Here is a 25,709-nt window from a genome sequence, read left to right as displayed (position 1 = left end):
AGAGTAAGCCTTACTATCTTATACATCCTTTCCTACTAATATTGCTAAGCTATTATTAAGTAGATAGTATTTACCCTATAATAACTAATAAGGCGATGTATTTCCTATATAGCAGCAATCCTAACGTCTTTATTATTAACTACTTGTCTTACTACTATATTTTAAGATATCTTGTAGAAGAGGAACCTATCTCTTATAAAGAAGTTTAATGCTTATTTCTTCTATACTCTTAACTCCTTCTGCAGAACGTCTAGGATTTTAAACCTAACTAGAAACTAGGCAATTCCTTCTAATTTAGCGCTATATTTAGGATATAGTACTTTGTCCCTTATTAGATTATATAACTTAATATTAGCAATTATATACTTAATAAAGTCTTTAATATTATCTTTAGTTTTATCTAGGGGTTCCTATCTATCCTCTTTTAGATATTATAATAGAGCATCTGCAACTATATTCCTCTTGCCTAGAATATATTAAATTTTAAAGTCCTACGCTAAAATAGCAGCAAGCCACCTATTTATTACTCCCCCTAGTATTTTGCTTAAGGACTAATTAAGCTAAGCAATTAAGGTTTAAGCGTCTATCTTAATAACAAATAGTGTTCTATAGAGCTAAACTCTAAACTTTTTTAGGGCCTATAGCATAGCTCTATACTCTAGCTTAGTAGAGTGCTACTTTGCTTTAGACTTTAACTATATAGTACTTTTAAACTAGCATAGATATTGCCTTCTATCTAGCCCTATTTATTCTAGGGAAGCTCCTACGCCTTCCCTACTAGCGTCTACTACAAGGTAGATAGTCCCTCTAGTCTTGTAATTAATAGTTATTAGGGCTAGTGCTATAGTAATAAAATGCTTAAGCTCTTTTATTACTACCCTCTGTGGTTCTTCCTATATCTACCTAGTGTCGCCTTATAGGAGTATAAATAATAGCTTTGCTTAGATAGCAAAGCTAGGAACCTATATCTAGTAGTAGACACAGATCCTAATAAATATCTAGACTTCCCTTATATTTCTGCATTCTAGCTATTTTACAATCTTTTCTACCTTTATGCGGTTAGGGTATCTTCCTTTAAAGCTAACCTTATAGCCTATAACGCTAAGACAAGCTATACCCTAATAATATTTCTTTCCTAAAACTGTACCCCCTACTCGCTTAATATCCACTAGGACTTAGTTAAGCTACTACATATGCTTAAGTACAAATCTCTAGACCCTAGGAAGCGCCTCTTCGCCCCTATAGTTAGTCTTAGGCCCCCCTATAGTTATATTATCTATAAATAGTATTATATAAGGGGAATAATTACGTAGTATTTTTATTATAATTCTCTAAAAGGCTACTACTAAGTTTGTTGCTCCTTGTACTATAGTGCAGGATTATAGCAGGCTAATAGGGGTGTGTATAGTAGTTATATCTCTACTATTAGGGTATAGGGTAATCTAGTTGTATCCTAAAAACATGTCTATTAGGGATAATATCTTGCACCTAGCAAATTTCTTAGAGAATTTATCTGTAGTTAGAGGTAGGTTAGCGTCCCTCTAGCTAACCTTGTTTATATAGACAGCATTCTAGACTAGATAGTGCTTCCTATCTTTCTTTGCTACTAAGAAATATAGGTTCTAGTACAGGCTATTACACCTCTTAAGTGTTCCTTAATCTAGGCGCTCTTCTAATATCTAAACAAATTCTTCTTCTACCACCTTAGCTACTAGGAAACTGCGTATTTGCTATACCTTATACAGGATTATCTTTATTTAGTAAGGCAGGCTAACGTCTTAAGTAATATATCTACTTTCTCTAAAGTTAAAGGTAATAGCTACTTCTTAGTTAAGAATTATTTCTTAAAATAGAGTCCTTTCTACTGCTAATAATTCTAGACTAAATTTCTATTCTTGTATCCTCTTAGTAGTTAGCCTAGACCCTCTTAGAAATAATATATATCTTTTCTTAAAAAGATAGTTAAAAGGGCTAAGGTTAACTCTTTTACAAATACTAAGCTTTAGTAGTTAGTTTTCCTTAGCTACTATTTTCTAGTCCTCCCTTCTAAACTCTATATCCTTATCCTTCTCTTTTAGGTTATCTACTAGTTAGATTTTCTTGCTAACTTTTTTATACTTAGTGCTTACCTTAGTAACTATTTACGCTACTTTTTATTATACACCTTAATTTAGCTTATATATTACTAATATTAGGTTTAGCTCTTAGATAGCCTATAGGTCTTTGCTTGCCCCTACACTATATCCTATAGTTTGTGCTACCTATTTTTCTAGCATCTTTTTATCTTCTAAGGTAAATAGTTATCTATATTTACTAAATCCCGCTTATAGCTCTATATAGTCTACCTCTTATAAAAAATTTAAATATACTATATATTTAGCTATATAGCATTTATCTCCTAGGTATTAATTTTATAGGATCTCTTTCCTAAGTAAGGGTCCTACTATTAGTTTTCTAACTTATCTTCCTCTTTTATTTTATCTCTATCTTCCTACTTTAGATCTAAGGCTATAAAGACTGTATTCCTTTCCCTATCTAAGGATAGCACCTAGTAGGTAACCCTCCTATAGATATTATACTAAATAGCTAGCCTAGTAGAGGTACACTATAGCCCTCCTAATATAGCTAAGTAGGTTAGGTTTGTAATTACCCTAAAATAAGTTAGGGTCTCTACCTCCCCTATACGTACTAGTATATTCCACGCAGTTCTAATAAATAGGTCTATCCTGCTATTAGCTATAACTACCCCCTACGTATACCCTAGGGTCTAGGTTAGTATCTTAATAGGTACCTATAACGCCTATATAGCACTTAATCTTAAGAGATTTATTTATACCCCTATATTAATTAGGTAGTTTACTACGTTCCCCCTTATACTAGTCTAGCAGGTTAGTAGTTCTACGTAGAGAGTTATCTAATTTAATTCCTAGTTAGCGCAAGACTTATCTTTCTCTTCTTGTATAACTAAATCTTTTCTATACCTATCTAAGTTTTATTTAAATTAGAGCCTTACTTAGGTATTAAGTACTTCTAGCATTGCGCGCATATTACGCTAACCTAGCGCAGGGTCCTTTACCTCTAGCTCCTCTAATTAGTTAATATATCTAAAGGGTGAAATTAGCGCACCCTTTAGATACCTATTTAGGACTAGTGCACTTTCTAGGCCCCCTAGCTTTACTATATTTACCCTACTAAAGTTATTATCTAGCAGGACTTAAGTCTAGGGTTCCTATAATAACGTCTTAATTTATTCCTGTAGATAATCTTGCCCTAGTAGGTTAGCTACTACAATTCCCTAGACTTCCTATCTAAGAAAAGTAGCTATTATTTAGTTTAGGCTTAGGCGCATTATCCCCTTAAGCTCCTTATTCTTTACTTCTTTAAACTATACTTTTCTTCTTATTACTAGCAGGTCCTAGTTAGGCCCTAAATTTGCATAGCCTTTACCTATATTATCTAGTAGCTAGATTATTGCAAAGGGGTCTATATAGGCCTAAGCTAGGTATAGAATCTCTAGGGTCTCTTTAAGTTCTATCTCCTTACTTGCCCCCTCTTCTTAGTTTACTAGGTTTTGTGTTAGTCTTCCTTACCTGCGCTTCTAGATTAATCCTGTCCTTACTTCCTCTAAGACTTAGTCCCTTTGCTTTTCTTTCTCCCTTATAGAGGCGTAGATCCTAGGTGTATTCTTATCTACTAATCCTAGGATAATATATCTTAAGTCTATATAATCTAGCGTTATTACTACTAGGTCTTTCTTACTAGTTTATAGTATTTAATAGTTTAAGAACTACTTATATTCTTTTTAAGTATCTCCTAGTTCTAATTCTTAATTCTAGGAAGATATCGCGTTAGCTCCTGCTCTTTTTGCTACTAGGTAGTCTAGTCCTTAAGTCTGCCTCTACTACTAGCCTCTTAAATCTATTCTATTAAATAGTTCTAGCTTAACCTATAACGCTAGCTAGCTAATAATATCCTTAGTAACTTTATAGTATTTACGCAACTTTTTCTTTATCTAGTAAAGAGCAAGGTTCTATAGTGCTAGCTTAGTAACCTGCCCTAGTCTTTTATATAATAGTCTATAGTAAAATATCCTAGTCCTTATTTCTAGATTCTAGGAAGTGCTTACCTACCCTAGCGCTATAAGTTCTAACTAGGGGGGGTAGTCCCTTACTAGGTAGGTTTCTAATCTACATATATTATAGGTAGGTGGTTTCTTGTTATACCCCCTGTAACTCTATAGCCCTAGCTAAGTGGTTGTTATTTACGTAGGGCCCTAGGTTCTTAGCTAGTTTATTAGTAACCCCCTAATTACTGTAGTATTCTAACGCATTCCTTGCTTTATCCTAGTATTAGTTATATATAAAATAAAGTAGAGCTAGTTTACTAGGCTTTTTAGTAGCAGGCCTATTATATAGTATTCCTATAGCCTATTAGCCTTAGCTAAACTTATCTTTATTTTTCCTAGTGCCCTAATTAACTAGTCTATTTCTAGGTTAACGTTTAGTAGTAGTTAGGTAGTAGCTTGCTCCTTTCTAATAACTTTTACTACCTCTATAATATCCTCCTTTATAGGCGTAGCTTTTGCTAATTCTAATATCTAATATGCCTGCTAAGCATCTTCCTCTATTTAGCTAGCTAATATATATTTTATTCCTTCTCTTTACTAATAGATTCTTTTAACGTAGGTATAGATCTTCTCTAGCTTATAGCTTGCTACCTTATTACTATTAGGCCCTCCTAGCATACTAAGCAAGACTAGCTCTTTATCTACCTAGGGTAACCCTCTAAAGAAGAAGAATCTAACCTTGCTTTTATATAGCTATTTAGATACTAGGTAGGTATTGCTATACACTACAAAATTAGTATAGTAGTCTAAGAGACCTAGGAAGTTCCTAGAGGCTTCTTATATATACGCATCTAGGAAGGTTTAGGTACCTATCCTTTAGGCTATATCCTAGTCCTTCTAGTGCTCCTTTATAGCTTCCTGCAGCTCCTCCTAGTCTTGCTTCTAGTAAGGTCTAACCTTCTTTACAAATGTTCTGCATATAGTATTATAAAAGTCTAGTAGAATTTTTAGCTAATCTACTTTATCTAGCCCCCTATTTTCTACCTAGTAGTTGTAGTTATCTAGGAACTCTATAACCTCCCTCCCCTAGAACTAAAAGTTAGTTTTCCTAGGCCTTATAGGGATAAGGACTCTTCTTAGGGGCCTAGAGGTTTCTATTTTAGTTAACCCTAAGGTAATATTGCTTTCTCTAGGTATTATTCCTAGCAAAAAGGATAGGCTTAGTTAAGGTAGTAGGCTTCTATAAATATTAAAGGAGGTGTATAAACTAGTAATATTAATTAGAATTATTAGATAAGTTAGCATCTACTTGCTTATATCACTTCCCCCCTTTCCTGTCTCTTACTTTTATAGACTGTCTCCTCTTCCTTAGTAGCTATATCCCTAACACCCTTCCTAACTAGTGCTAGCACTTATATTTGTTTTTAGTAGATTCTTGTTATATTAGTAACTTTAGCCTAGCCCTATTTTCCTACTAATAGCGCACACTATCCTGTGGCCTTTGCTATAGCTTTTCTATTAGTAGTAATATTCTAGGTGTTCTAGCACTTCTAGCATTACTAATACTTCTTGTAGTTCTAATTATTCTAATAGTTCTAGTTATTCTAGTTCTAGTTATTCTAGTTCTAGTCGTTCTAGTTCTAGTTATTCTAGTTCTAGTTATTCTAGTTGTTCTAGTTCTAGTTATTCTAGTTGTTCTAGTTCTAGTTATTCTAGTTGTTCTGGTTCTAGTTATTCTAGTCATTCTAGTTCTAGTTATTCTAGTTCTAGTTATTCTAGTTGTTCTAGTGTTTCTAATGTTTTCTAGTTAGCCTCTTAGTGTTATTACTCTATTCCTACTAACGCGCGTTTGCTACGTCCTAGTATAGGCCTACTATTTTTGCCTTAACATTATTAATTATTAACACCACCTATTTTTTAATTTTTCTCTGCCCTCCTTATTCTTAGAGAAACGTCCTCTTGGTTGCATACTACTAGGCCCTCCCCTTTACTAAGATAAGATAAGATCCCCTTAGGCTTCGCTATTTAAACTGTTAGGGAGAGTAACCTATTTAAACAAGGAGAAGTAGGAGGGGCAAGGTTTAATAGTAGTGGTGCTATAGTAGAGGATATAGTTTAATGCGGGAATATAAGTAAAAAGATAATATTGTAAGGTTAAAGTAAAGTCACCCTAAGTTGCTGTTCTCCTATCTTCTGATCCTTCATGCCTTTATACCATTCAATCCGCCTAACCTTTTAGGCTAAGCCTTGTTTTTCTCCCATACACCCCTCACCACGGCACAGTATACTAGTTATACTTATAACTAGTTAGGTAGAGTTAGTTAGAGTTAAAGTAGAGTAGCCTCTCTTTAGTAGTAGTCCTAGACTATAGGACTAATTATTTAGGTCTACTAACTATAGGTTATCTACCTATCTTTAGTATTACTTAGTGTAGATTAGACTATTATAGGCGTAGTAGGGCCTAGACTACCTAAACTTAATCTCTCTATAGTATTAGGGGACAACCTTATATTCTTAATTACTTACAGTCTTTCTTTCCTTTAGAGTATTTAGTAATATTTACTTGCTAGTAGTAGAGATTCTTTTTACCTAGCTATCTCTTAAGACTTTATAATAGAGATATAATTAAAGGGGTTTCTTAGTATAAATAAGTATAAGCTAGTAAATTAGGGGCGTTAGATACTATTTATAGTAGCCTTTTTAAGCGTTATAGAGACTCTTTTAACCTCTTTCTAATAGAAGTAGGACTAGCTTAGGCTACTTCTATATAATCTACTCTACTTAAATCCTTACTTAGTATTAGTTTCTCCTCCTTATACCTTAGTTAGCCTTATAGACTAAGGATATTCTAAGAAAGGTTTCTAGGCTACTATAAGACTGTATTGCTACTATTCTATATAAAAGAAAGCTAGTCTAACTAGTGTAGTTTAGGTAAGACAGCCTATTAATAGTATAGTTAGCTTATTACTATCTACTATTAAAGGGCTTTATACTATAAGATATACTATCTAAGATACAAACTTGCTATATTATAATAGATACGCAGTTCTCTACAGGATACTATATAGGAGGGTAATCTATTTCTCCTTATATAGGTTATCTAGTTGCTACTAGATTTATCTATATAGGAAGGAGTAATTCTTTAATTATATAATATACTTATTTAATATATCCTATTATATTACGCTTATATATAACGTATCTATTATAAGTTTATTAATACTAAATTAAATAAAAGCTTCTATAAAGATAATCTTAACTTTAATAGTGTACTGTTAAAGATAAAGAGCCTCTTCTTCTATAACTAGGCTTTCTATAGTAGGGACTACTATATCTTATAGTAGTTAACTAATATATATAATAGCCCTATTTTCTATCCTAAGCTAATATATATTAGTTCTATACCTAGCCTAGGAAAATATATTAACGTGTAATATATAGTTAATAGGGTATTTAAAGGATAGATTACCCTACTTTTAGAATACTATAGTATAGTAGACAGGTTATTACCCCTAAATTTAGTAACTTATAATATTATCCTCTTAAATAGTGTTATAGTTACTATATTAATCTACGTTAATTCCTAGTCTAGTATAACTTATATACTAATCTAGGTTATGTAATAACTGCGTTTTAGTAAACATAAACTACGTGTAGCTAATATAGGTTAGTAAGAGTGTATTCCTAGATATTTATATCTTACTCTATTAATATAACTATTATACTCTAGTATATAGAGGAGTAGGTAAATAAAAGGATATAGTATAAATCTACGTAAGCTAATATAACTTATTAGCGTTAGTTATAATAAGTAATAATAATATAATTATAGTAATATATATAAATCTATATAATAATAATCTAGTGTACTCTAAATTAATTATTAACCCCTTACACACGTATATAATACAACACGTTAGCACACCCTCTCTACACTTCTATTATACTAATATAGCATAACTATAGTACAATAACTTATTATTTAATAACTATATTATAGAAGTATATTAGTATAAAGATGCAGCTAAAGATAATATATTATAAGCAATAGTAATAATACTAGTGCGCGTTATAATATAATAAGTGCACAAGTTATATATAATAATATACCCTTTCTATCTATAATAATATATTTATAATATATTAGCTTTACTTATAACCTTATCTACTATAAATACTACCTTTATTCCTAACACTATCCTATAGTTAATATAGGATTTAAGATCCTATTTATATAAAATACTAGAACTATATAGTGTCTGCCTATAGCTAAAATTAGCAAGCAATAATCTAATTATAGTGTAGGTAGCAATATATACGCCTAAAGTGTTTGCCCTATAGATCTACACGTTTATAGTTAGTAAGAAGGGTATTAATAACCTTAATAAATATATCTACAAGGCTATAGATATATACTTTAATATAATCTAAGACTAACTATTTAGCTATATTTCTAACTCTAAGTAGACTAATATATAGGATACTATCCTTACTAAGTATCTATTTTTTAGATATTTTAATAGAGTATAGGTATTAAAATAGCTTATATAGTAGACCTAGATATATAGGAATAAGAACTAATACTCTAAACTAAAATATAAGTATATTATCTACCTCTTTAAATATACTAATCTTACTATTATAAAGGAGCTATTATGCATAATTATACTATACTAGGTAATAGTATTACTACCCTAATTACTTAAACGTTTGCTATCCTATAAGGCCCTAGCCTAGGGAGGTCTATTATATGCAGAGGTCTATATAGATACTAGTAGCTAATATCTAACTTTATTTATAGTAGTTTAGGTATATACTATAACTATATAGTAGCCTAGTTAGGATTCTATAGTAATACTCCCTAATATTTAAACTAAGACTTATTATAGGCTATAAGTAAGCTAGTATTACCCTATCCTATTAAATATATATAAAGACAATATCTACCCTAATCTAAATATACTAGTAGTATTACTAGCTTTAAAGACTAGGGTGCCTAGGATAGCAATAGTAGTGTTTTAGGGGTTAGTATTCTAACCTAATAGTTAGTATACCCCTAGCTAGTAGTGTTAGATTATAACAAGTACTAGTATAGCTAGATATAAGACTATAAAAGCAAACCTATTTATATAGTATACTAGCCTAACTAAATAATTCTACTCTAGATACTTATAAAAACACGCCTATAGAAGATAACTATAATATACTACTAGATACGTAATAACACTAACCTTATACTATTATAGACTCTCTAATAAAGACTTTAGATTCTACTCTACTAATATAGACTTGTAAGAATATATATATTAGGAATATAAAGGCTAGGCGTAACTATATAACTAAAGCTAAAGCTAAAGGTAATAGTAATAAGAGAAATACTTCTAGAGTATAAGGCCTAAAATTATAGTAGTCTCTAATATAAACTAGAGTATCTATTATAGATGCCCCTTATATAGATAGTAGTAGTATAGGAGAGCTAAATAATAGTAATAGTAATAATAGCGTCTAGGTTTATAGATAATTATAATATAAGAGGGTCCTAACTATATAAGTTAAATAATATATATATATAGTATTAGTATATATAAATAATATAATATAATATTACTATATATCCTATACTACACAAGCTTACTATATTTTACTACCCCTTTACTACTATATATAATATAGTATATATACTAATATACTACTAAAGAAACCTATAATATATATAGTGTAAGTAACTAACTTACCCTAGAATATTTATAATATAGAGTATAATCTTTAGTAATACTACTACACTATAATATAGGAGTGTTGTTATAATAGGCGCCTTTATAGAACTTACTAACCTATTATTATAGGATATTTTAGATTGTAATTTTATATACTAGGTATACTACCTAGTCTCTTAGTTATTATTATAGTGTACCTAGGTAGTAGTATACTACACGCCTATACTACCTAGGTATCTACTAGTACTAGTTCCTATATAGTAACCCTACTAAATTATACCTACTACGTGCCCTCTATCTACACTAAATTTTCCCCCTAGGTGCTATATATCTATCTACTATATAACCTATAATTAGGTATATTATATAAACTATATTTAAATAGACACTAAAGTTAATATATATAAACTTGTTATGGACTAGCCTTAAGGGAAGAATGCAATAAGCGTTAATAATAGTATTTAGTATCTTAAAGGAGAGGTAAGCCCTCCACGCCTTTTTATAGGTGTCTAGTGTGTTCACTTAGTAGTAGTATTAGACTTAGTCTATCTTGTGTTAGACCTAGGCTTAGGCATAAGCCTAAGCCCTTTATATACCCCTAACCTTCCCCTATAAGCCATCGTGAAATCGTCTTTCTAGGGGTCTAGGGTTATGTCTTTGTCCTCCATAATCTATATTAGGCTTTATAGCTATATTTTTTAGTTTTATTATTATATCTTTATATTCCTTCCTAATTTATAATAGGCCTATATATTAAGCAGTACGCGTGCGTAGCGTCTATACGCTTGTTTTAGTACCCTACTATAAAAGTTCTAACATAGCTATCCTACCCTACTATAAATTTCCTAAACTTACTTTGTTATATAGCAGATTTTCCTAGCTAATTAGTCTTATCTCTACTCTTTTTCTATTAATCTAGCCTATATAGCCTCTATTATATCTCTATCTACTACTACTAGTACTAGTAGTAGGGAGCTACCGCAAGGCAGTTAGACCCTGCGCTAGGCCTACTAAGACAACGTGCGTACTTTTAATGTTCTCCCTATGTTTCCTGCACTAACTTCTACTTAGCACACATCTCCCTAAACACAGTTACTTAGTAGCTTTATTATTTCTAGTAACTTAGATAATAAGGAATATAATAGTAGCTTTATAAAGCCACTTCCCTATAATTAGTATATTAACTAGCTTTATCTCTTTAGCAAGTGTAACTATTAGGAAGGTAGTAGTAAGTTCCCCTTAATTTTTATTTTCTTTATAGCAAGTTCTAACTATGTCTAGGGCGCTTATACAAGTCCTACTATTATAGCTATAAGACCTGTACTTAATTAGAAGCTATCCTTACTAATAATCCTAACGTTCGCTAAGCCCTCTGTAACTAGCTTTAGTTTTATTATAGTTACTAGGAGGATCGCCTCTATATTGCGAAGCAAGGGACCCTTAGCACTTTTATAGGGAAACCTACTAAAGGCACCTATTACTAGTTTATGCTATAGTTCTACTAGCTCTACTATTATTTTAAGGATCTTATATTAAGGGCTTAAACTAATAACGCTGTTACTCTACTTGCCCCTACTACCCACTCGCGCGCCTATAATTAGTATTAGCTTAGTACTATTATTCTATCTACTACTAGTACTTTAGCATTTCTACTTTAGTCTGCTATTATACCTTTGCGTAGTAGTTATAGCAATAATAATATTATATAGCTTACTACCGCTACTAGTGTTACCTTCTAGCGTATTAACTAGCGTATAAACAAGACCTAGGCCTAAACTAACCTTTATATTAATTAGCTTAAGAGCGCTACTAAGCGCACTACCTAAGGCATTAAGACTCTTATTATTAGTATTAATTTTCCCTTGTTTCCTTTGTATCTATTCTAATATTTGTTTTCTTTAGGCCTAGGGTGCTGCGCATTAGCAAGCTATTAAAGCACTACCCTCCTCCTGCTGCTACTACTACTGCTATTTATACTTGTTAACTAAGTTGTCCCCTACCTATGCTGCGCGCAAGCGCCACTACTATTACTAAGAGATATAGAGGCGTTAAAATAACATAAATAATAGTTTAGGGGGGGCTAGAGGGGGGTTAGTTATAGATAGTAATATTATAGACACTACTACTTAATTATTAGCTATACTATAAAACTTTAGTAGTAAGGCACTTGCTTAGAGTGTTATAAGGAGAAATAAAAGATATTTCTAATACCTTCCTACTTCTTAATTGTAACAAAGGTCTAAGTTATTATTCTAGTTTCCTTTTGCCCTTGCTTCCTAGCTTTTATATATATTAGGCTATTATTATACGTAGCATCCCTATACTATTCCTTAAACCTGTCTAGAGCCTTAGTATCCTACACTACCTCTAATAGGTGCTATATTAGATTAATATACCCCCTCTATTTTACTAGGACTTAACACTTCCCTTTTCCCCTTATATTCTTTATATAAAGGATCTCTTCTACTTCCTATTTATCTAGCGTTGTATCTTTATTTTCTAGAGTAACTGTTAGACCTAGTTATAAGTCCTTAAGCTTCTAGCTTAGTAGCAGGTTATTAGCTACTCTCTCTAGCAGATCTACATGCATAGTCTTATATAAGCTCCCTAGTAAGTCTAATACTACTATAAGTAGAGTAGGAACTTGTATTACTTTATACTTTACCTATAGCTAGTTAAACTTTTTACTTAGTTAGTTTATCTTTATATTATATATTGCAAACTAAACTATATTACCTTTAAGGAACTTTTTAGCTAGGCGTTAGGACTAGTTAGTTGCTTCTTATTATTATTGCTATTAGAACGTAATAGTAGCTTACACTAGTTCTACACCCCTCTATAGGTGCAACAAGAACGCTACCGCCTCTCTATAAGGATTCTTAGGCTTTACTAGTAGTAATATTGTCTTTTATAGCGTGTCTATAGTATACCTATTTAAAAGTAGATTTAGGCTAACACTAGTTATACTAGAGTCCCTATTATTAAGTGCAAGTTAGTAGGCTAGTAGGTAGTTAGGCTAGTTAGTCTGCTTAAAGCATACTATTATGCGCAGCACTACCTGCACCTCTTAGTTTACCCGCTCTGTCCCCCTGTCTGTCTAGGGGTAGTATGTAGTAGACAGTAACTAGTTTATCTTTATTATCTAGTATAATATTATCTAGAAAGATCCTAACTAGTTAGAGCCTTAGTTAGTAATAATAGAGGATAGGAAGCCCTAGAACTACTACTAGTTGTCCTAGAAGATCCTTGCACAATAATTAGCTACTATAGAGACTATTACTTTAAGCTAAATATATTTAGATAATCTATTAGTAATAACTAATAGGAACTAAGGTTTACTATTATCTTTTATAGGTAGGTTAACTATTAAATCTATAGATATTTAGGACTAGTATTATAACGTAACTAGTATAGGTTATAATAGACCCTATTAGCGCTTCTAGGAGATATAAGCACTATAATAATAGCAGTTCTAAACATACTATATAACGTCTCCTAATATTCTATTCTAATAATAGTTGCAGCGCAGTATTTAAAATATTATATTCTTCCCTAGATATCCTACTAAACCTAATTTATATACTTACTATATAATAGTAGTTATAAGGGGTTCCTATATTAGTAACTAAATAACGCCCCTCTAAAGTAAAGTGCCGTGTACGCTAATTATATAGTCCCTAATCTATTACTTTATATTAGCTAAAACTAGGAAAGACCTAGCACCTTTCTAAACTGTATTAAGACGCACTTAGTATATCTTATCTTCTAGTACTACTTTGTCCTATAGTGTCTACATGTGCAGGTTAGCAAAGAGGCTAGCGCCCTTTAGTAACTTAGACGCCTTCTCTACTTCTAATACTACAACCTAAATTAATTTAGGGCGCATTACTAACTATAGTATTGCTTTAGAGGAGTTTAAATCTTGTGGTTACCTGCTTAAGGCATTAGGTTATCCTATAAGGTAGCTAGGTCTATACTATAGGATGTACTAATATTTTAAAAGTTCCTCTGCCTAGCAGTACTATTACTTGCTTAAGCTTTAAAGGCTAGTAAAGTACTCTAGGTTTTTATAGTCTGTAAATATTATAAACAGCTTATAAACGCTCTATAGCTCTACTAACTAACTTTTAAGATACTTAATAATAGCTAGCAGTTCCTTGTTATATATAGTGTAGTTTTGTCTCTCTAGTATTAGTGCTATAGAGTAGTAAGTAACTAGGCGCTAGACGCCCCTAACTTTTTATAACAAGTAACCCCTAAGAGTATATCCTAAATAGTCTACTTCTAATAATATTTCTTTAGCTAGGTCCTATTACGTTAGTACTAGTCTAGATATAAATGCCTTTTTTAGTGCATTAAATATACTTTATTCTTCCTCTCCCTATTAGAATAGGGTGTCCTTCCTAGTTAGTTAGTTTAAAGGCGCTACTACTTTAGAAAACTTTGTGATAAAATTATAGTAGAAGTTAGTAAAACCTAGAAAACTCCTTACCTCTCTTATATTCCTAGGGGATTCCTATTCCTATACTGCCCTAAGCTTTTTAGGGTTAGGTCTAAGTAATTTGCCCGCCTTAACAATATAGCCTAGGTAGCGTACCTCCTTAATACTAAAAGCACATTTCTCTAAGTCTAGGTATAGTCCTACTTCTTTTAATAGTATAAGTACACGCTTTACTTTTTCTATATAGTTAAACTAGTCTCCTCCTAAATAAATTAGGATATTATTAAGGTAGGCTATTATATATAATCTAAGTAACTCTGCAAGCGCAGTATTAATATATTATTAGAAAGTAGATAGCGCCCTACTAAGACTAAATAGATATACTAACTATTTATATAACCTAAACTAGGTGTAGAAAGCTATTAAGGACTTATAACCTTCTACTATTCTAACTTTATAAAAGGTAGCGCAAATATCTACTTTTATAAACTAATTTACACTAGATAGTGTGCGTAAAGTTTCCTTAATAAGTAGTAGTAGGTATTAGTCTAATATTATTATGCTATTAAGCATCTAGTAATCTATATAAAGGCGCTAACTGCCTAATAGCTTCTTTACTAGCAACACTAGAGCTCTAGTAGCAGAAGAGCTTGCTTAGATCTAGCCCTTATCTATTAATCTAGTAAGTTATATTCTTAGTTCTAGCAATTAGTCACGCGATATAGGGTATAGGGGACCCTATAGGGGGTTAGGCTAGGTTCTATCTAGGAGAGTTATTAACTAAACATAGTAATCTATACTACCTTAATAAGGTAGTAAACTATTTACTAACTCTTTGTTAAACAGGTCCTTAAATTCTTGCAGTTCTAGTAGTAACTTTATCTTTCTAGTTTTATACTTAGGTTTATAAGGAACTGTGTTACTAGTAATATAGATAGTGTGTATATTAATAGGACCTCCCTTATTAATACTTTCTAGATATTTTATTAGGCGTAAGTTATATATTACCTATAAAATATCTAGTATATTTATTATAAAAATTTGTACCTATATATCTTCCTATTAGGATCCTTAATTTAGTAACCCTACTATAACTAAACCTAAGATAGTAAAGATATAGGTAGGATATAGGCGTCTCCCGCTCTCTTGTACTACTATATTTCCTACCTTCCTAATTATTAACTTGCCTTATAGAATATCTATAACAACGCCCTCTCTGCATAGCTATAGTCTGCCTAGTATTAGTTAATAGGAGAGACTAGGTACTATATAAGCTAAAAGCTAAGACTACTATCTATCTAAATTATAGTCTAATACTACTAACTATAAAATTCTTGTACCCCTAGCAATTCCCTAGGTATATTACAAGGGTTGCGGGGGAATATTAATAAAGTTCCTACTAATCTATCTTACTAACTTTTCCTTAACTACACTAAAACACTAGCACCCTAAATTAACTATTACTTACACGTTCTCTACTCTACCTAGGAGGAGGGGAATAAAGAAGGGGGGATTATTTAACCCCGCCTTAATATCTAGGGGATACTTAATAGCCTCTACTATTAATAATTCCTCTATTATAGTGTCCTCCTTATACCCCTAACTTAGCCTAGGGTTAGGGGTAGCTAGTTTCCTAAATTAGGGCCGCTTGCTAATACTACAACTGTCTTAATACCTACTAGTTATAGTAATAGGGTATTAGGATATGCACGTATAAAATAACTACCCTATCTATACTAGGTATAGACCTTTGCTAGTTTCTATATATTAAACAGGTCCTATAGAATCTAGTTAGGACGTAATATTAGTAGTTTAGTAGGTGCGCTTAATAAGGCTACTACTTCTACTATATTTGTGTTACTATCCTAATCTAAGGTAGACTTCTAATAGGGTTCCTTAGACTTACTAGCCTAAAGAAAACCTAGTTCTAGAGAGGCTATTTTAATATCTACTACAATTATCTTATATTCCTCTATAGCTATATTATAGTTTGTCCTAGAGACTCCCCTATTAAGAGAAACTAAGCGTATATAGCTATTAAGAGATTACTAAAGTTATAAAAGCTTCTATTTATTATCCTAGTGTAAACCTCTTAACTATATAAGAAGCTATATAAAATTTATAAAGAACTCTATAAAAGGCTAATTTTAGCCCTAATATAAGTATTTTAATATAACTTAGGCGCGCTCCTACCTATAATAGTTACTATAATAGAATACTAGGTAGTTAAGAAACCTACTTATATCCTAACGCTTGCGTGCACTATCCTTAAAGTATAGTACTATAGCGCGCTAGACTATAGGTAATAACTAGGACTAAATATATATAAACCTTGCCTCCTTATCCCTAATAAAGACCTTGTCTACACGTAGTTTAAACTCTATAGTTATTTACTAGGAGGAGAAGTTTACCTTAGTGCTATTATATAGTAAGCTAACTAGAAAGGGTTTGCAATATAAGGTAGGAGAGGGTAGAGGTAGTATATTATTAAACCTAGTAGGCTTAGAGGAGGGTTAGGATAGAATCTAATTACGTATTTCCTTATTCTATTAACATAGTATAGCTATTATAGTAGAGTCTTAAGCCTATTATTCTATTAAACTATAGACCTATTGTATTAGCCTTTCTACTATATTAGGTTGCACCTAGTTATTCTAAATATCTAGCGCGTCTATCTCTTATTACTATTATAGTATATTTAGAAGAAGATACTAAAATATTATAGACTAGCCTTAAGGGAAGAATATAATAAGCGTTAATAATAGTATTTAGTATCTTAAAGGAGAGGTAAGCCCTCTACGCCTTTTTATAGGTGTCTAGTGTGTTCACTTAGTAGTAGTGTTAGACTTGGTCCGTCTTGTGTTAGACCTAGGCTTAGGCATAAGCCTAAGCCCTTTACAATACTAATAATATATAAACTAAAAAGTAGTTTACCTTTATAGAATATATAGTATAGTAAACCCTATTTAGGTTTACTTCTTATACTTAAACTACTTTGTAGTCTACTTTAGATAAATATAGCTACTGTAAACTAGTTTTGTACTGTAGTGTGTACTGTATAAGGTTCTGATACGGGAAAAGCACTGACTAAGCCATTATCCCTGCGTCCCAACTCCACCGAGAACTAAGCTCACCGCCTCCACATGCGCCACATCGTCTAGATAGGCAATCTCCCACCCCCCTCTACCAAACAAAAACATACCATGTCTTTTTCAGACGACGAAGACGCAACCCGTCCGCCACCAACGCACAAACTGTACGAAGACGAAGATACAAGTCCGACCACGACGCGTGAATTACAGGCCTGGTATGCCGTTCCCATTGCAGCCGAAGTCTACGCCGTGGTCGCTGTGGGTAGGTACATGAAAACTTGTCCTTTAGCAAACAAACCAGCGTTTGCAAATATTTCGTTCCTTTAATCAATCTGCTTGTGCTAATACATGGAAAATCCCAGGAGCATTTCTGCCCGTGATTCTAGAGCAATTGGCGCGCGAGAATGGCGTTTTTTATTCTGATCGCTCGAAACCTTGCGTTCAGCACGATGCCGCCGGACGTGTGCGGATGCGTGAAGCAGGAGGCAATGGAGGAGCAGAGCAGTGCATGATTCGGCTTCTGGGTATGGATATGAGCACGAGTAGTTTTGCTTTGTATACGTGAGTATAGTGCACTTGCTAGATAGGCGACAAAGGTTGGGTCTTTTTGTTTTGTTTTGGGCGGCTAACAGTGTATCGTGTGTAGGTCTTCGGTTGCTGTGTTGATGCAGGCACTCGTGTTGGTGTGTTTTAGTTCTTTTGCAGACCATGGTATGTTAATCTTCGAGGTGATTTGATTAGAAGGGGAGGGAGGGCTAACGGGTGGAACAGGTCCATATCGCAAGAAAATGTTGCTAACATTTGCATGTATTGGCTCTATTGCCAGTTGCTCCTTCATATTCATCACACCTTCAGTATTCTATCTCGCGCCCATACTCGTCATAGTCGGCGTGACAAGTCTCGGCTGCTCATTCGTCCTCTTGAATGCTTTTCTTCCCTTACTCGTTGCCAAACACCCAGATGCTTCTTCGGCTAAGAAATCCCGCTCATCAGACGAGTACTCTGATTACGAACTCGAGGCCCTGAATCCAGAACATACTTCTCCGCGCCGTCGCACACATCCTGAAGCCCATGCGAGCGATCTGGCCCGCTCAGCAGATATATCCAGCAAGGGCGTGGGATATGGCTACATCGCCGCCGTTCTTGTAGAGGTCTTTAGTATACTAATTCTCTATCTCTTCAACAAGACGGCAATCCAGAAACGCAACCCCAGCCTCCCCATCCGGGTCATCCTGTTCATTGTAGGAATCTGGTGGGCTGTCTTCACGATCCCGACTTTCCTCTGGCTGCGCCCCCGACCCGGTCCCCCACTACCGACTCAGCACAAGTTCGGATCTCAGTCTCGCCTGCGTACATTTTTATTCTACACCCACTTTTCCCTCCGCTCGTTCTGGCGGACGCTCAAACGAGCCATCAGTCTTCGACAAACACTACGATTTCTCATATCATGGTTCTTGCTCTCTGACGCTGTCGCCACAATCAGCGGGACTGCGGTACTCTTTGCCCGTACGGAGCTGAATATGGGTAGTGTAGCCATTGCACTGCTCTCCATCACCTCGATTGGCTCTGGTATCATCGGCGCATTCGCCTGGCCACGCGTACAACAGCATTTCTCACTGCAGCCCAAGACCATACTACTGTGCTGCATCGCAGGCATGGAGATCATTCCCTTGTATGGGTTATTAGGATACATACCGTTGATACAGAGACTGGGCTTCATCGGATTACAGCAGGCCTGGGAGATTTATCCAATTGCTGTGTTACATGGAGTTGTCATGGGTGGGATATCGTCGTACGCGCGGTCCGTATATGCCCCGTTGATCCCTCAAGGGAGTGAAGCAGCCTTCTTTGCGCTTTTTGCGGTAACGGACAAGGGTAGCAGTGCGTTTGGACCAGCCCTGGTAGGTTCGATTGTGGATCGGGCTGGTACAATCAGGCCGGCTTTCATCTTTTTGGCGGGATTGGTTGTTACGCCGGCACCGTTGCTTTGGTATCTCGATATTGACAAGGGGAGGCAGGATGCGGCGGTCATGGCTGACGGCGATGGTAGAGGGCGTGGAGAGTATGGGAGAGTGAATGCGGATGACTGATAATAAATTATGCCGATGCAAGTGAGCCGTAGGCAGGCCAACGACATACCTCTTGTAAAGCTCAATAGACGAAAGACGCAATAGATAAAAGGCTCCTCTGGGTATCAATCGTATTGGTGAACGTGAGAGCGCTCCGGAATATGCAACAATCTGCTTCAAAATATTCTCTGACTGTGAGCCTCAAGCTGAATGCTCTGTCTTCGGTCGCTTGCTGTCTCTGCCACCATCGTCTCCAAATCTCTTCCGCTCTCCAAGTGGTTTTGCATTGGCACCCGTTGCACCCTCTCCTTCGCGTTCGCGCCCACGATAGTTATCGGATCGGAAGCGCTCATCTACGCCATACTCGCTCTTGTCTCTCCGGGGACGGTCGTCGCCAAAGTCGCCCCACTTGCCCGTATCTTCACTGCGCATATCCTTGTATCGCGTCCGTCCCTTTTTGCCCAACTTGGTCATGTCGCGAATCTGCATGAACTCGGGCAGCACCTCTCTGTTGGTCTGGTCCTCGAACCGCGCGTTCATCAGGTTCCGCTTGTCTACACCCAGCTCCTTGAGCTCATCGGTGAAGAAGGCGCCCTTGTGGAAGTACTTTTGCATGTACTGCATCTGCCCACGATCGCCACGCTCTTCCTGCTGTTGTTCGATGAAGGCGCGGTCTTCGGCTTCGCGCTCCGCAGCGGACAGGTTGCGACGACGCTCGATTTCTGCACGCTCGGCTTCGGCTTCTTCAATGGCCAGACGCTCGCGCTTGATGCGTCGGAGCTCGCGCAGCTTCCATGCCGCATATTCGGCTTCAGGATCAAGCCCGTCGGTGTCGTCGATGGCGTTGATATCGCCCTCTTCCACATCGTCGTCCCAGTCTTTCTTGCCCGCTACCTTCTCCGCTATACGCTGCTCGACCTGCTGCTGCACCACTTGGCGAGATTCTTCCTGCCGTCGTGCCTCCTCCTCGGCTGCTAGCTCCTCAGCTGACTTGGTGGGGGCAACCACCTTATTTCGCTCGTTCTTCTTGAGGAAGACAGGTCGCAGAAGTTTCTTGGGCGCCTCCTCTTCACTGCTCGAATCCTCCTCTTCGGAAGAATCCTCGTCACTACCGCTGCTGCTGCCGCTCCCACTTTCCCCCTCGCCATCCTCGTCCTCGCTCTCCGTCTCAAAGTCATCTTCTATGGCCTTACGGTCGGCCTCTGCCTTCTGCCGCGACGCAAGGCTGGGCTTGATCGCCGACTTTGGGAAGGAGGATGCAATGGGCGCCGGTCTTGGCTTTGCAAAGGGCTTCTGTTTGGGCGCCTCCTCTTCCGACTCTGATTCTTCGGAGCTTACCTCCTCTTCTTCTTCCTCGACTGCCGTCGGCTTTCCGGCAAATTGACGCGTGCGTACGGGCTGCGCAGTCAGCTTCCTAGACTTTGGAGGCGGCATTGCGGGCGAATATTTTGACGTCAACGAGAATTGGTGGAAAGGTTTCGCCCTCAGTCGCGAAAGTTGTCGTCGCGACAGCCCGTACCGCGGTTGAGCTAAGCGTCTTGGCATGGTGTAGGGCTGAAGACGTCACCTTCACCTCAAAGACGGTGATGCTACCACCATTGCCACCAGCAGATGCATCCACCCGTTCTGCCACTAATCACATATTGAAAAGTGTATACATTACCTACACATCACATTGCGAAGATAGTATTACTATTCATGATGGACTGATTGACTGTGCTGATGCTTATTTCTGACTGAGTGTTGACAAACATTCCATCGCCAAACACATCAAACGCCGGTGCATATCGCAAAGTACACTTGATTCATGTGACAGTCTCTTTCTTCGCGTCCAATTTTTAATGCGACGCGCTTTCAATATATACACCGATACTCATCCAGCCATTCTCCGGCCGTATGAGTGGCAGGCAACGAAGGATGCCGAAAAGCCCTAGGCCTCATCAGGAATGCATTTCCAGAATAGGACATGAGGTCACTGCAGATGATCTTTCACTTTAGTTGCGTAGGGGCAAGTTGGGGAGGGAGGGGGGGGGGGGGGACGGTTGATGAAGAAAGCTTCGGTCCCGAAATTGTTGGATTCACCCCAATTTCACGTGGCTCTGGGATTAGAAATCACCGCGAATAGGTCCGTTTCATCAATAGAGAGACGGCTCGATTATGCTCGTCTACCCATGATAATCGCGTTAGTGAGACATTCTGATAGGCTACGGCGACAGAATCCAGAAAAGCTACTCCGTACGTAGTGACCGGTATGTTGGTTTCATGCTCAAAATACATATCCATGGTAAATTAGCCCCGCATTCTCTCTTGCAGAGCTCCGCTGGGGCCGTTAATAAAAGCCGGGTGCATGCACTGCTTTGTGCTTATAATCAAACAGAGACCATCGGGGCTGACGCGCGGTACGCCGAGCTAAAGCACAGCCACTCTTGCTTCGTTCACAAGGGATGCAGCTTTGGGAGTATGTACAATATATGTGCTTTCATTACTTCTAGGTCATGGTCATTCGCCGGTTTTTGTGGCGTAGGTACCCATAATCTTATACCGTGATCGCCCGCCACATATGGGCATAATATGTTACCCGGTAAACGCCTATTCATGCTGTGTCTTAGAAAGACCAAAGAAACGGGTCATGTCAACTGACAACCCATGGATGCGTGATGAAAAACCCACCCAATGCAATGCACGCTGAAATGCAACAAAATCGTAATCCCATGGACCCAGTAAAAGCGGCCCGTGAGAAGTCGGGTATCGCACCATGGCGTGGATGAAAAAAAAAGTATACACTAGCGGAATATCGGCTGCTGCGGCGCAGGTAATTGATTGAACTGGTTCGATCCAGGCCATGCACCGCGGTCCATATACGGCAAAAGTCCAGCACGACGCTCCGTCATAGGTCTACCCAGAGGTTGGTATTGCATTTGCTCAAATGCAATATTCCTCGCTGGATTCTGGACCGATGTCTGTGGCGGGGGCACCAAGAGGGTCTGGACTCCTCGAACGGGGCGATAGGGTGACTGGCGCTGGTTCAAGAAGTAGGATGGTGACAATTGTCGTGATGCCGATGCTGGGAAAGAAGCAGAGACTGGCGATGATCCGTTGGAGTGGGCATATGGGCTCATCTGGTGGGGACGCTCGGTCGTGGTCGTGTAACTATTATTAAAGGGAGGCGGAGCTGACGAGCTGGGAGTGGTGGATGGTTGCTGCCACTGTACTGGAGGGGGGTACACCGTGCCCGTGTTGTTTCGGCCACCCGGAGCCGGGAGAGGCAAGTCTGACCAGTTACGGACTTGCTGCGGTGGCACCTGATGCGGCGTAGGTATCTGAAGGCTTGGGAGAGGCGGCAGCCGATTCATGGAAGGAGGAGGCTCAAAGGACCTATTCACAGGCGTCTGTAATGTAGGTATTGGGGGAGCGTTGCTGTAGGGTCCAGGAGTAAAGCCGTGAGCATGTCGCTTGAAAGGTGGTTCAGATTCGTGATCGATGCTACGCTTCCGTTGAATGGGACCCAATTCAGGCAGAGCACCAATGGGCGACAGAGTGGCACAAGTTGGTTGTGGTTGCAAAAGCGGAGTTTGCGAGGGTGCCAGATGACTAGGGGAATACATCATCGACGTAGGTGGAGAGGTTCGCTGCTTGGTCGGTGGTGACGGGACGAAGTTTGGCGGCATCGAGAGCACGGGCGTTGACGATGCTGAAGGACTCACAGCTGTACCAGACGCTGGCACCTGGGAAGCGCGGTCAAAGAAAGTGCCAAACTTGCCGAGGATAACGTGCCACTCTTCCCACTTCTTCTTCGAGGTGAACAGGCTATAGCGCATATTGCTCAGAAATTCCACTTCCATGATGTGTACTTCCTGCACTGAAATGCCAGAAACCTCTGCCCAAGTCTTGTTCGTATAGGTGTTGTCATCCAAGAACTTGTTGCCCAACATGAGTGCTACCGTCAGCAGGCGGTACTCACTGCCTGGCTTGCCCTTGACCGTTGGGTTTGTGAGTTTGAGTCTGTAGATGAACAGCAATGCCAAGAGAATCACATTCTGAGCGACCTGGGTAGTCGTCAAGATGGTGGTTACCCATTTCTTGAAGCCAATTGTAGGGTGTGCGTCGGGAACGAGGGGGCGAATCGCTTGGTGTGGCGAGGAGACCTCCAAGACCTGTTTCAGCACAGTCGAGCTTTCGAACCAGAAGAGGCAGGTGATCTAGTGAGGTGAGTGAAAGAACAGGGCCATGGTTCACGGGCACGTACCTCGGCAGCTAATTGGGGAAGACCCTCCTGCGGTGTATTGATTGTGCTGGGTACCCGAAGATTTGGCGAAATGGACCATTTTTTCCTGGGTGTCTGCACAACGTCTTGAGCTGGCTGCTGTGACTGCCTGTGCGGGCTTGGACTTCGAGGTGCGGTAGCTGATCTCGAGTTGCCAATCGCCGGTAGTTGGTATCCGTACTGGTGTCCAGCACCCTGTGTCGGCGGCAACGACACCACTCTGACGGCAGAACCTGGGAGATCGGGAGGGGTCAAAGGCGCCGCTCTCGAAGCTGTCCGCATGGGGTCCAGATCACGACCACTGGCCATTTTCGGGTAGGGGAGCTGCATGGCGCCGTCCAGCTTCATGGAGTTGCGGGCCAGTGGAGTGTAGAGGTCGAGAGGCGCCCGAGGAAGAGCGTGAGGCATTGGGTGAGGGAGCTGTAGCTCGAGCATGGAGACGGTGAGGGTGAGGGTGAGGGTGAGGATGAAGGAAAGGAGGCAAGAGGGAGGGAGGGGAGGAAGTGAAGCGGCGACGTCAACGTGAGCGGGCGTACATGGGCGAGGCCGTGTTGGTGGGGGTTGGAGGGAGACGTCGATGTTCTGTTTGCACGAGGCTCTTCCTTGACTGGATTGTCGACGAGGACGGCGAGGTGGTGAAGGGGCAAGGCTAGGAGGTGGAGGCAAGCAAGGAGAGGTGTTGTTGATGGGGACGAGGAAGCGGAAATATGTGCAAGGCAATGAATGCAACCCTGTTTCCGGGAAAGGGCAGCGAGGGTTTGCAATACATAGACTGCCCAGGAAGAACTAGGTAGGTAGGCAGCTGAGGCAACGCAGCGTGCAGAGACGGACAGAATCAAGAGCAGGTCAGGCAGGAAGCATGTCTGGGGACTCTGGGCCTGCTAGCCATGCCCTGTGCGGGATGTGGTGTGGACAGTGGATAGTGTGGATAGTGGACAGAGCCCTGGCGGAGGAGGAGCAGCAGCAGCAGCAGCAGCAATACCAGCCGTAGCAGCGGGAGGTGGTGGTGAAGGCGGCGGCGGGCGACCGGGATCTCGCAGACAAGACTTGGGAGGTTGCGCCGAAGATGGCTTGGGCTTGGGGGGAGGGGGGGGGCGCCCGTTGGGATTGGTTTGGGAATCAAACATAGCAAGCACCATTAGTAGTAGGCAGATTCACACAACGGAGTCGTGAATGGCCTTTTCGGAAGCTTCCAGGCAGGATAGCCAGCCAGCCAGACAGGGAGCAACAACGCCCGCGCCCCCCTTCCCGAAGAAGGGCTGATCCAGAAAAGAGCAGCCGCGACCGCGCTCTGACATCAACCGCGCCTGCTGCCACTAGTCGAGCCAGGCAAGCACAGACGCCCGTACAAAGCAAGCGCAACCAGGGGGGTAGAAGGAAGGAGGGGAGGGGAGGGGAGGGGAGGGGAGGTGGAGGGCAGGAGGGTTGTGTGTGAGTGAGTGTGAGTGTGAGTGTGTGTGAGAGAGAGAGAGTGTGTGTGTGTGTGTGCGTGTGTGTGGCAAGCAGGCAGGCAGGCAGGTAGGAGCGGGTCACGGAGCCAGGCCGTATTGGGCTTAGTGGGGGCTTTGCTTGCCAGGACGCCCGCTCCGCTGCTGGTCGCGGTCACGACACCCAGCCCTGGACGTGCCAGCCGAACGAGGGCCTGGGGGGGGGGGGTTTAACCGTTACGAGAGCACTTGAGAGAGGAGGCAACGGATTAGCACGGGTGCCCATGAGTGTTGCCCAGAACCATGTGCAGAGATGAGCCCGCCACCCGCCTAGCAGCAAAGACAATGCTGCGGCCGCATCTGGCCAGTGTTGATTGGGTTATGTACCTAGCTAGAATAGCTAGAATATTGATGATGATGAAGACAAAGAGGCGGAGGCCGGTTGAAAGGGGACGGCAGGAGGGCCAATAAGGACACAGGCATGCATACTCACACACTGGTACATGCCTACATACTCACCACACTCACTCACTCAACCTCACCCTCAGTATACTCTAGTACATGGATGAGCCAGGTACCACAATCACCAGGAGGCTAGATACCTGCTCTTACCACACATGATAGAGGGATGAT

At 39.1% G+C, this 25,709-nt stretch overlaps 3 protein-coding genes across 3 annotated transcripts; 1 reads left to right on the top strand and 2 right to left on the bottom strand.

Moving 5' to 3' along the window:
- Positions 1-17,427: 17,427 nt before the first annotated feature.
- On the top strand, positions 17,428-19,406 carry IAQ61_007787 (uncharacterized protein; the record flags this gene model as incomplete). Its single annotated transcript, XM_003842018.1, has 4 exons — positions 17,428-17,578; positions 17,679-17,877; positions 17,963-18,027; positions 18,088-19,406. 4 exons carry the CDS (start codon positions 17,428-17,430, stop codon positions 19,404-19,406), a joined length of 1,734 nt encoding a protein of 577 aa, XP_003842066.1.
- Positions 19,407-19,586: 180 nt separating this feature from the next.
- On the bottom strand, positions 19,587-20,819 carry IAQ61_007786 (uncharacterized protein; the record flags this gene model as incomplete). Its single annotated transcript, XM_003842019.2, has 1 exon — positions 19,587-20,819. The coding sequence occupies one exon, from the start codon at positions 20,817-20,819 to the stop codon at positions 19,587-19,589; it is 1,233 nt and encodes a 410-aa protein (XP_003842067.2).
- A 605-nt stretch (positions 20,820-21,424) lies between these two features.
- IAQ61_007785 (uncharacterized protein) lies at positions 21,425-24,745 on the bottom strand. Its single transcript, XM_003842021.2, has 2 exons — positions 23,632-24,745; positions 21,425-23,584 (listed from the first exon to the last, which is right to left on the bottom strand). Exons 1-2 carry the CDS (start codon positions 24,082-24,084, stop codon positions 22,169-22,171), a joined length of 1,869 nt encoding a protein of 622 aa, XP_003842069.1. The 5' UTR covers positions 24,085-24,745; the 3' UTR covers positions 21,425-22,168.
- Between the last annotated feature and the right edge of the window lie 964 nt (positions 24,746-25,709).

The sequence above is a fragment of the Plenodomus lingam genome (assembly GCF_022343315.1).
Source record: "Plenodomus lingam strain CAN1 chromosome Unknown contig_3, whole genome shotgun sequence".
Lineage (NCBI taxonomy): Eukaryota > Fungi > Ascomycota > Dothideomycetes > Pleosporales > Leptosphaeriaceae > Plenodomus > Plenodomus lingam.
The sequence above is the reverse complement of the archived record's forward strand: the minus strand, read 5'-3'. Positions and strand labels throughout refer to the sequence as shown.

Bases quoted from the DNA above. Each gene is read 5' to 3' on its own strand.
- IAQ61_007785 (XM_003842021.2), bottom strand. From the start codon at position 24,084: ATGCTCGAGCTACAGCTCCCTCACCCAATGCCTCACGCTCTTCCTCGG. The intron at 23,585-23,631 runs GTACGTGCCCGT...TCACCTCACTAG, and splicing joins TTCCCCAATTAGCTGCCGAG to ATCACCTGCCTCTTCTGGTT.